At 44.3% G+C, this 12,119-nt stretch overlaps 1 protein-coding gene across 1 annotated transcript in view; it reads left to right on the forward strand.

Annotated features, from left to right (window-relative positions):
* Positions 1–12,119, forward strand: part of GPSM1 (G protein signaling modulator 1) — a 137,729-nt gene that overhangs the window by 25,371 nt on the left and 100,239 nt on the right. The window contains exons 2-6 of the mRNA XM_070955529.1: positions 401–625; positions 1,577–1,712; positions 3,901–4,046; positions 8,930–9,053; positions 10,720–10,835. Coding sequence (XP_070811630.1) covers positions 401–625; positions 1,577–1,712; positions 3,901–4,046; positions 8,930–9,053; positions 10,720–10,835 — 747 coding nt within the window. The remainder of the gene's footprint in view (positions 1–400; positions 626–1,576; positions 1,713–3,900; positions 4,047–8,929; positions 9,054–10,719; positions 10,836–12,119) is intronic.

The raw sequence follows: 12,119 nt of genomic DNA on the forward strand, positions 1-12,119 counted from the left end.
TATTCATAATTTACCACTCCCATTCCTGGCTCCACCCCTTGTATATATAAGGAGCCATCCTCCCCATTTTACTTGCTTCTATCTTGAATATTCAGCGAATATAGAATGCCTATTATGATTAAAGAAAAATATATTTAAATCTCTAACTTCTATTATCTTTATTGAGTCTGATCCTGAAAATATTGCAACAAAATCGATGACAGATTTTGGTCCAAGCAAAATAAAAGTATGCTTCTTTCTCTTTTTGGACCTGGTCACCATTTTTTGTTTTGTTTTTTTTAAAGAATAAAACATCCCCCATTCTTCCAGTTGCTCATAAGCCTAGACAGCTTCTCTGGCACAAGCGGAGAATTTTTAGAAAATGATGTTTTGACAATGATTGTTTGTCTGTTTCCGTTAGGAGGATGGAGGCCTCGTGCTTGGAATTAGCTCTGGAAGGGGAGCGGGCGTGCAAGGCAGGGGATTTCCCTTCCGGAGCCGCCTTCTTCGAACACGCAGTCCAAGTGGGGACGGAGGATCTAAAGACCCTCAGCGCCATTTACAGCCAACTGGGCAATGCCTACTTCTATCTGAAGGACTATGCCAAAGCTTTGGAGTACCATAAGCACGATCTCACGCTGGCCAGGTAAGGGTTCTGCAGCCAGAACTGGGCCTTCTGGAGACATGAAGGAGGAACCGAGTTTGGGGGCTGCTGCAACCAGCGATGAAATTCAAAATTTTTCCCTACCAACCGGGTTCAAGGGACTTTGTAGGTCATCTAGTCCATGGTTTAGCTGAGGGAGGAATTCTGGGAGTTGAAGTCCACAAGTCATAAAGTTACCAGGGTTGGAGACCCTGGCTTTAAGAGGTAAAAAAAAAAAGCCTTAATTTCATGCCTTAAACATCATCACCCCCTCATAAAAACATGGAACTGCTGAGAGAAAAGCCAACATTTTCAATTCTTCTCCCTTGGATGGTATTTGCCAAGATACCATGCCTACTCACAGCCAGGAGTGGGATTCAAAAATTTTAGCAACAGATGTTTGTCCGGTTGCTGGGTGGGCGTGGCCATGGTGGGCGTGGCCTACATGGCCTCCTGCACTACGGCGGTAGGGTATGTGTGTCATTTTCGCCCTCCCCAAGCTCCAGAGGCTTTTCTCGAGCCTTCGGGAGGGCAAAAACGGCCTCTTACAGCCTCAGGAGGCCCTTTGGAGTCTGGAAACGGGCCCATTTCCAAACTTCCAGAACATCCTGGAGGCCCTTTTTTGCCCTCCCAGAGCCTCCACATGGGTGCTGCACTTACCTGGCATCCAAAACGGATGGACAGTCTTAGGAGGAGCTGGGTGGGGTGGGTGGGGCCAGCCAGTTCTTGCAACTACCAGTTCAGCGAACCGGATGTAAAATTAACATCCAACGCCCGAACCGATCCGAACCGGCTGAATCCCATCCCTGCTCTCAGCCCCTGAGCAAGGTCGAAGGAGGAAATGCAGCGCCCAATCTGAAAACACTCTCCCCCCCATCCCGCCCCAGTCATTCCTCACTTCCGCCTGGCTTCCTTCCAAGAGAAACTCCCAGCATCTTTTCCCAATGCCCGCAGAACCATCGGGGATCGGATTGGAGAGGGCAAAGCCAGCGGCAATCTTGGCAACACGCTGAAAATCCTGAGTCAGTTCGACGAAGCCTTGGTTTGTTGCCAGAGGCATCTGGACATCTCGCAGGAGCAAGGAGACAAGGTAGGAAGTTGACCCTTCAGTGACCATCCACCCTCTTTGGCGAAGAGGTTGTAAAAAAATGCTTTCAAAAGGCTCTGACAATCCCAGCTGAGTTGCCTGATCGGCAGAGGCTTTTAAAAAAACCTCTGCAGATCAGGCAACTCAGCTTGGATCGTCAGAGGCATTTAAAAGAAAAAAAGGGTTTTTTTTTTCTTTTAAAAGCCTTTGATGATCCCAGCTGAGCCGCGCGATCATCAGAGGCTTTTTTTTTTTATTTTTAAAAGCATTTTTCGGCCGAAGAGGTTGTAGAAAAAATGCTTTTAAAAGTAAAAAAAAAAAGCCTCTGATGATTGTGCGGCTCAGCTGGACATCGGGGGTGGGGGGGCAGGGATTTTTGCTACTGGTTCTCCGAACCACCCGCCTCCATCGCTACCGGATTGGGTGATCCAGTCCGAACCGGGAGCATTTCATCCCTGAGGTGGTGGCTTTTAACCCTCTTGAACATTGGCAAGTCTGGGGGTGGGGGGCTTGAGCAATTGCACACTCAATGTGCTGCAAAGAAGATGCTTTCCACATAGCTTCAGTTGTTAACCTGGTATATTTATTAGGCTTGTTTTAGTGGGAAAACTGAGCGGCTGAGGGGAAAGTTCCAGGGCAGAAAAACACTGCAAAGAGAAATTGGAAAGCATCTTAAGGAGAGGTGGGCGTCACACACTGTAACAACCAGTTCACTCACCAAGCGGAAATGTGAGCGTGTGTCATCCACGCATGCATGCGGCATCACAAAACATGGCAATTCGCTCACACGCGCCATCCATCCATGCGTGTGGCATAAAAAACCCATAGCAATTCGCTCTTGCGCGCCTTCCACATATTTGTGCGGCATCAAAAACACAGCGATAAAGGACGGGATTGCGCCCGATGCAGTGGAGACAGATTGCTTAATTCCCATGGTTTCTGGGAAGACGACATGGCTTTCCTTCTGAGGGTCTAAATTTCTGAATTTAGGAGGAGGGGGAGGAGAGTCCTCTCCATCCTGATACCAGTTGTTAGGTCTGCCATGCATCCTGCCATCAAAGGCTAAGGGGGAGGAGGGAGACATGGGGTCAGTGATGGGTTCCTCCTGGTTTGGCCCGGTTCGGCTGAGCCGGTAGCGGTGACGATATGACCTCACCGAACCGGTTCTCTTTGTTCGGGAGCTGGGCCATCCCGCCTCTGCCCCCGCGTTATTCTTATCTTTTATTTGGCCCTGCCCCCAATCTATTGCCGCCTCCGAGTCCCAGCTGATCGGCTGGAAGGAAAAAAAACTGTTTAAATACTTGCCGCAGGGCTTCAAAGGGCCGCCCTACGGCTGATCAATGTTAAAAGGCAGTGTGGTGGTAGACCAGGACGCTCCAAGAACAAATGGGTAGACCGGTGCCTCCAAAAACAAATGGGTAGACCAGTGCTTCCAAAAACAAATGAGTAGACCGGAACGCTCCAAAAACAAATGAGTAGACCGGTGCCTCCAAAAACAAATGAGTAGACCGGTGCCTCCAAAAACAAATAGGTAGACCGGAATGCTCCAAAAAGAAATGGGTAGACCGGTACATCTCTGCAAGCAGTTAAAAGCCTGATAGACCAGTACCCCTGCTAAATCCTAAAGAATTGTCACATGACCATCAAACCATGCCCACAAAATAAGCCACACCCACAGAACCGGTAGTAAAAAAATTTAGAACCCACCCCTACATGGGGTGGAGCAAAATGGGCAATCAAACAGCATGTGTACGTGATGGGGAAGGGGGAAGGGGGAAAGATAGTTTAATGAAGAGCAGGAAAGCTTGGAACCAGTTTGTGCTAGCGATCAAGGCTGTGCACCGTGAGAAAGAATGTGAACTACCCTAAACATCACAGCATTCCCAAAACATCAGAGTCTTATTGGCTGACGATGGACTAGTTGTTGGAAGAGGACTGGGATGTGGGGGAAACTTTCTGTATTGTTTTGAGCGTGGTAAATTCGGTTCTAGCCAGACTTTGCTGCAGCCAGAATCTTTTAGTAAAAGAACCTATCACTTCCACCAAATGGGAGTCGAGGGTTTTTCTTTCCTAAGGGATCAGACAGGGGCAGGTCTGACACCAGTACCTGCACCGTGATATGACTGTGAATGCGGCAATCATTGTAAGGACACCTCCCCCCATGAGCTCTTTTCTTTTTTCTTTTTGATAGGTGGGGGAGGCCCGAGCTCTGTATAACATCGGCAATGTCTACCATGCCAAAGGCAAGGAGGCGTTGTGGACCCTACCCCAGGAGGAACCAGGCCAGCTTCCCCAGGAGATTCAGGAGGCTCTGCAAAAGGCATCCGAATTTTACAAGTGAGTGAGTGGTCTTCTCCAGGTGGAGAGGAGTGGGGGGGGTGTCGCATTGAGACCCCACAATATTCAGGGTGCTCCTTAGTGTTGTGGCTCCGTTGCCTGAGCCTGGGCTATCGACAGATGCAGACTCTGAGAGTGAGGAAGAGGAGTTGGCAAGGCCTCCCTCTCCAGGACCCTCCTCTCTGGCAATGCCTCCAGAGGACACTGAAGGCCAAGAGATAGGCTCAGAGCCAAGCATGTCCCCGCAGCCACAGGTGGACAGCAACGAAAGAGATAAGTGCTGGCTGGACCCTTGCCAGAGGCGCAGGGAGAAGCGTGCGCAGCAGAGGGGAAGTTGTGCCAGAGATTAGCTGAGTCACTGGATCACACCCCACAGGGTATTAATGTGGGTGTGGTGGCCGGTTCAGTTTGTGACGAGCAAAAACTAGAAATAATCCATGATCTCTGCGTTACTGGACTGTGCCTACTTTATCGGACTGCATTTGGATTAATCCTTGTATTGTTGAAAACTCTGCCTGTTTTATCGGAATGCTGGCAGTCTAATCTTTGTTTTGTGTGAGTAAAGTCTGAATTGGCAGCTAGCCACTGGGTTGCTGCCAGCTTTATTTTCAAAGAATTTTGTCGTGTGGCTTGTTAACTCCAGGCCGTCTGTGGGGGTGCGTGAGTGGAACGGGGACAGAACACTTGTGCACTCACAATCTCTCCAGGAGCTCTTCTGGGTTGCAAAGAGAGCCAAGCAAAGCTGAGACTGGGGCTTCTCAAACTTTTCCCTTCATTATTCAAAATTGGAAAGTCTTATCACACTTCGTCATAAGTCCTTTCCTTCAGCACGGTCATAACCTTTTTTTTAAAAAACAATTTTTTTTTATTTTTCCAACAAAAAAGTCTTAAACATAAAATATATCTTTTGAGAGCAAAGGTTTGATCCGTTCATAAGTAAGTACAATTGCTCGCACTTCTTTAACACATTTGATTCCAAGTTTCATCCGTTTAAATCTTTAAAATAAAAGTCAAACCACAAATTTTTTATCACAAATTCTAACATCTTAATCTAAACATTTTACATTCTGTCGTATCACCATAAATCTTAATTCCCAAACAGACACAGCTCATTTTTATATACCATCTTTAGTTTCCAAATAAACACAATTCTAATTTTTATATCATTTTTCAAATCAAAATTCCGTATATATTCCTTAATCTCAAGACCCATTTCATCAAATCTCTATCTTGACCTCTATTGATATACATCTAATTTTCTTAGGCTTATCACCAATTACACTTCTCGTTTTACATAAAATCATTTCAAAATCAGTTCACATCATTTAATTATCATTCATTATCTTCTTTTTCACCCCAATTAATTTCCAACAGCCTAAAGATAAAAATGTTGGAAATTAGCACGGTCATAACTTTGAATGGCTGCTGAAAGAAGGGCCATAACTCGAGGACCACCTGTGTTATAAAAAGAATATCATTGGATGATTTTTTTTAATGTCATTTCACACTAACGTTGGAATACTTTGGGAGAATTTTGAACATACCTAGATACTTGTGCCAACCTTTAAGTCAATTTACATGGCCCTGTTTGTGATAGGTAATGGGTTTGTGTGGAAAAATCACTGTTACCCAATTTTGGTGTAAAATTGTTTTGGGAAGTACTGCCTTATGGCCAGGTTGGTGTTTCCGATCTCCAGGAATATTGGGAGGTGGAAAGTTTTGCTCTTTTTTTTTTTTTTTAATTTGATTTATATGCCACCCTTCTCCGGAGACTCAGGGTGGCTTACAATGCGTTAAGCAATAGCCTTCATACTTTTGTATATTTATACAAAGTCAGCTTATTGCCCCCACAAACTGGGTCCTCAACTGGCTCTTCCCTTTTTTTTTTTAAAAAAGTTTTTATAAAGATTTTTTTTTTTTACAGAATAAGAGCAATAGAAGCTTAGAAAAAATGTGTGAAACAGTAATAGGAAAAAAAAAGAGAAACAGTTTTCGATCTTCTTTATGGCAGTTATGAATATGAATGTGTGTTTGTGTAGTAAAAATTTGTAGTAGTTCGGAGAACCGGTAATAACATTGGCTGGCCACGTCCCTGAACCGGTCCCCGGCCCGGTCTCCGCTAGCTTACCCCGCCCACCTCATCAGAGGTGTTTTATTTTTTTACTTTTAAAAGCATCTTTTCTATAACCTCTTCGGCCGAAAAAATGCTTTTAAAAGTAAAAAAAAAAAAGCCTCTGATGATCGTGTGGCTCAGTTGGGATCGTCAGAGGCTTTTAAAAGCATTTTAAAGGTTATAGGAAAAGAGGTTGTAGGAAAAAAACAATGCCTTTAAAAGCCTCTGGCGATTCCAGCTGACTTGCCTGATCGTCAGAGGCTTCTAAAAGCATTTTTTTCTGCAACCTCTTAAGGTTGTAGAAAAAATGCTTTTAAAAGTAAAAAAATAAAATAAAAAGTTGGCCACGCCCACCCAGTCACATTACCCCACCAAGCCACGCCCACAAAATAAGCCACGCCCACAGAACCGGTAGTAAAAAATTTAGAACCCACCCCTGGTGTGCATGTGAGTGGGAGAACCCATAAAAGATTTCCAGTCACCAATAAAGTTAGCTATTGTCTTCTTGCTGGTATTCTTGGGAATACAAGAAGTTTATTTATTTATTTTATTTATTTATTTTATTTTTAAAATTTTTATACCGCCCCCTCTCCCGAAGGACTCGGGGCGGTGAACAGCCAAAATTAAAAACACACAGTACAAATATTAAAATACATTAAAACGAAATTAAATTTATCTTTGGCTTCCCCAATTTAAAACCCCTTACCCATAAAATTCCCCAATTAAAATATTTTTAACCCAGCCTGGCTTGCTGAAATAAAAAAGTCTTCAGGGCCCGGCGGAAGGTCCGGAGGTCCGGGATCAGTCGTATCCCTGGGGGTAGCTCATTCCAGAGGGCGGGTGTCCCCACAGAGAAGGCTCTTCCCTGGGGGGGTCGCCAGCCGACATTGCCTGACAGACGGCACCCTGAGGAGACCCTCTCTGTGGGAGCGTGTTGGCCAGTGGGAGGTTATCGGAGGCAGAAGGTGGTCTTGTAAATAACCGGGCCCTAAGCCATGGAGCGCTTTGAAGATGAGAACCAATACCTTGAAGCGCACCCGGAAGACCACTGGAAGCCAATGCAGCTCACGCAGGAGAGGTGTCACATGGGAGCGCCATGTCGCCCCCATAAGTACCCGCGTGGCCGCATTCTGCACCAGTTGGAGCCTCAGGGTGCTCCTCAAGGGGAGCCTCATGTAGGGTGAGAAGTTGGTGAGAACTCTCTTGGCAGGTCTGCCTCCCCTTCTCAATCACTTCAGGTGGTTAGATTTGACTTGGCTTCTTTCTGTACCTTTGCCTCACTTTGAGAAGTTGCGAGAATGAATTCACCTCACAGCCTTTCTACCCACACCCCACCCAAACTTTCCATCTCCATTATTAGTGTAATGATGTTCTTCAGTGGATTATTTACCTGTGTTGCTCCTTAAAAAAAAAAAAAGCCTCAGCAGCAGGTAATTTTGGCTTGCCTTGTCTGGCTTTGGAACGTCATCCCATTACAGTTGGGAGAGGAGACCACAAGGAAATCTCACGGCGCTTTTTAAACATCCTAAATGAGCCACGGTGGCAGAGCGGTTAGAGTGCAGCACTGCAGGTTCCTTCTGCTGCCTGCCAGCTGCCTGCAATTTGGCAGTTCGAATTTCACCAGGCTCAAGGTTGACTCAGCCTTCTGTCCTTCTGAGGTGGGTAAAATGAGGGCCCAGATTGTTGGGGGCAAAAGGCTGACTCTGTAACCCACTTAGAGAGCTGGAAAGCATTGTGAAGCGGTATATAAGTCTAAGTGCTATTTCTATCTATCTATCTATCTATCTATCTATCTATCTATCTATCTATCATCTATCTATCATCTATCTATTATCTCTCTATCTCTCTATCTATCTCATCTATCTATCTATCTCTCTCTCTATCTCTCTATCTTTCTATCTCTCTATCATCTCTCTATCAATCACCTGTCTATCTATCTATCTATCTATCTATCTATCTATCTATCTATCTATCTATCTATCTATCTATCTATCTATCTACCTGCCTACCTACCTATCTATATACTGTGGTGGTTAGAATGCAGTATTGCAGGCTAATTCTGCCCATTGCCAGCAGTTCGATTCTCACCAGTTCAAGGTCGACTCAGCCTTCCATCCTTCTGAGGTGGATAAAACGAGGACCCAGATCGTTGGGACCAATAGGCTGACTCTGTAAACTGCTTAGAGAGGGCTGTAAAAGCACCGCAAAGTGATATATAAGTCTAAGGGCTATTTCTTTCTTTCTTTCTTTCTTTCTTTCTTTCTTTCTTTCTTTCTTTCTTTCTTTCTTTCTTTCTATCTATCTATCTATCTATCTATCTATCTATCTATCTATCTATCTATCGTGATGGTGGAGTGGTCAGAATGCAGTATTGCAAGCTAATTCTGCTGACCACCAGCAGTTTGATTCTGACCGGCTCAAGGTTGACTCAGCCTTCCATCCTTCCGAAGTCGGTAAAGTGAGGACCCAGATTGTTGGGGGCAAGAGGCTGACTCTGTAAACCGCTTTGAGAGGGCTGTATAAGCACTGTAAAGCGGTATATAAGTCTAAGTGCTATTGCTAAATGTGCCTCTGGAGGGCAGGATCTGAAACCGAACTCCAGACAAAAGCCTGAGTTTTTAACAGGAAAAGGGAGAAGTGATAAGTGAGGAAATGGAAGAGTGGCAATCAATGATACTTTTCAAGAACGTGCGATTTTCCTATTTGAAATGGCTTTCTGGGCCTTTTCTCGAGCATTAAGGACTGTTTTTTTTTTCTGGCTTACCTGTAGAAAGAACCTTTCTCTCGTGAAGGAGTTGGCTGACAGAGCTGCGCAGGGTCGGGCTTATGGAAACCTTGGCAATGCCCACTACCTGATGGGCAACTTCAGCAAAGCGATCGTCTTCCATAAGCAGGTGAAACACGGGGTCGAGGTGGGATGTCTCCTTTCTGAGGAATTGTAGAGATCTACTGCATTTGGGGGGAGGGAAATGGAAATCAGGGCCCTGCAGACCCTTATGAAGATACGTTGGGGGCCACACTTAAAAGATTTATTACAGCAATGTTGTCAAGTTCGAAGCGTGCTTGCCAATGAACCAGAGGGGAAGGAAGGGGAATTGGAATGCAGGCTCCAGACATCGCCCGAAACAACCTGTGGGAACCAAGGACACTTCTGCAGGTGTTTGCCGAAGCTTAAAGATATTTTCCCATAACAATATACCGGCACTCAATTGGACAATGTGCACTAATCAAGAGAGGGGGATATCGGATCGTCTCGGCAGTGCTTGCTTGCTTGGGTTCATCAGTCTGAACCTTGATAAATATCTACAAACCTTACCAATAATTTAACTATTAACCATTAATTGGGTCCAATTCTACTGATGACTGCAGTGACTAACGATGGAAATTCCAGCCCCAATTCAGATCATAAGTCAAGAACTATGTGTAAATAAAACTGGGTGGGAATTTGGGGGGGGGGCTGAATGTTGAACAAAGTGTTGTGGCTCTGTTACCTGAGCCTGTGTCATCGGCAGGAGAGGACTCCGAGAGTGAAGGAGAGGAGTTGGCAAGGCCTCCCTCTCCAGGACCTTCCTCTCTGGCAATGCCTTCAGTGTCCGCCGAAGGGCAAGAGATAGGGCCAGGGTCAAGCACGTCCACGCAGCCCCAGATGGACAGTGATGAGGGTAATGAGTCTTGGCTGGATCCACACCAGCGTTGCAGAGATAAGTGCACGCAACAGAGGAAAAAGCATGCCAGAGATTAGGCTGAGTCACTGGACCACACCCCACAGGATATAAAAGGGGGTGAGGTGGCCATTCAGACTCTGTGACGGACAAAACTAACTACTATTGAGTCACATTGCATCTTTGGAAACAACATTATTGGCCTTGGATTTATTTTACGAACTGGACAATTGTTGACTGTGGGTATTTTGTTTATTGAGTAAAAGTTCTTGGCAAGCAGCTACTGGGTTGCTGCCAAGCGTCTTATCGGAAGAATTGGTTTTCTGCCAGTTTATTTAACCCCCGGCTGTCTGTTTGTGTGCGTGTGTGGGACGGGGACAGAACACAAAGTAATAAGCGTGCCAGTGTGCTTTTTGGAACTCCTTGGTTGCCAAATGTATTGTCAGCGTTCCAAGTAATGCACCCATAAAAAGCAGAACTCTGAGGCAGGCAAATTCCTCAAAGAACAATTTATTGGATACATCCTATTGGCACAACTTGTGAAAGCCGACTCTGAAAGTTCCCGCTGCTTTCACCTAATTAAAAAGTAAACGTTTCCCTTTTCCCCCAAGTCACTGGTCACGCTGTCCAATCAAAGTGTTGGCTGGTTGCTTGGTTACTTCACTCCTTCTCTCCTCAGCCACCTGTTTGAAAGACCTTGGTTCCCACAGGGAAAACATTCTTCTTTTTGACTACAAAACCCCATCTAACTATTTCCCTCCTCCCACTGTTGTGTGGCAAACCTGAAGCCAGGTTCACTTCACGATTGACATGTATGTCAGCTTGGGAAGTCTAGAATGATGGTGACCTAATAGAGGTGATATCCCTGGAATGACACCCATGACTTTATCCATTTCAGCGGCTGAACATCGCTAAGGAATTTGGAGACAGAGCCGCTGAGAGGAGAGCGTACAGCAATTTGGCCAACGCTCATATCTTCCTGGGGAGCTTCGATATTGCTGCAGAGTATTACAAGTAAGCAGTGGGTCTCTCAGGGGAAGCCAGTACCCTCCGGATCTGATCTGTTTGGATTCCTGGCAGTAGATCAGCAAAGGGGTCCTTCCTGTGTCCCCTGAATGGAATGGAATAGAATAGAATATGGAATAGGAATAGGAATAGGAATAGGAATAAGAATAGAATTGGAATAGAATTAATAGAATAGAATAGAGCACAGACCAGGTTACAGAATAAAATAGATTACAAGAAGACTAGACTAGACTAAAATAAAATAGAACAGGTTACAGAACAGAACAGAACAGAACAGAACAGAACAGAACAGAACAGAATAGAATAGAACACAGAACACAGAACACAGAACAGGTTACAGAATAAAATAGATTACAAGAAGAATAGAATAGAATAGAATAGAATAGAATAGAATAGAATAGAATAGAATAGAATAGAATAGAATAGAATAGAATAGAAAACACAGAACAGGTTACAGAACAGAACAGAACACAGAACACAGAACAGGTTACAGAATAAAATAGATTACAAGGAGAATAGAATAGAATAGAATAGAATAGAATAGAATAGAATAGAATAGAAAACAGAACAGAACAGAACAGAACACAGAACACAGAACACAGAACACAGAACACAGAACACAGAACAGATTATGGAATAAAATAGATTACCAGAAAAATCAAATCGAATCGAATCGAATCGAATAGCAATAGCAATAGCAAAAAATAGAAGCTTGATGGGACCTTGGAGGTCTTCTAGTCCAGCCCTCTGCTCAAGCAGGAGAACCTATACCATTTCAGACAAGTGACTGTCCAGTCTCTTCTTAAAATCCTCCAGTGATGAAACATAACTTTCTTAGCGACAGGAGGAGTGCAGAGAATTCATTTTTCTTGTCCAACCATTTTTCCTTGTAATGTGTACGTATTCAAAATACGTATCTCAAAATATTAAACTATTTTATAACAGTATTAATGGTATCAAACTCATGTAAACGTTTTCAGACTGTAACAGCTTAGTACACTAAAGAAACATGTATTTTGATTCTTAGGGCATCTCCAACAATATGATCATTTATTTGTTCCATTTCCACGTGAACATAATAGGATCCAGTGTAATCTGACCTGTTATAGTTGTTTTGACCCAATAAGATCCATTGTGTTAAGGATATTGTTGTTCTGTTACCAACCAGCAGAGTGTAGAGCACAGAGAAACTGTCAGATGTAAATGCCTTATTCTCTAATGTGTAAATAATGTATATATGGAACATCAGGGGTTAACTTATTCTTTGGACTT

Source organism: Pituophis catenifer, unplaced genomic scaffold (assembly GCF_029215685.1).
Source record: "Pituophis catenifer annectens isolate HBS135680 unplaced genomic scaffold, rPitCat1.0.hap2 SCAF_17, whole genome shotgun sequence".
NCBI lineage: Eukaryota > Metazoa > Chordata > Lepidosauria > Squamata > Colubridae > Pituophis > Pituophis catenifer.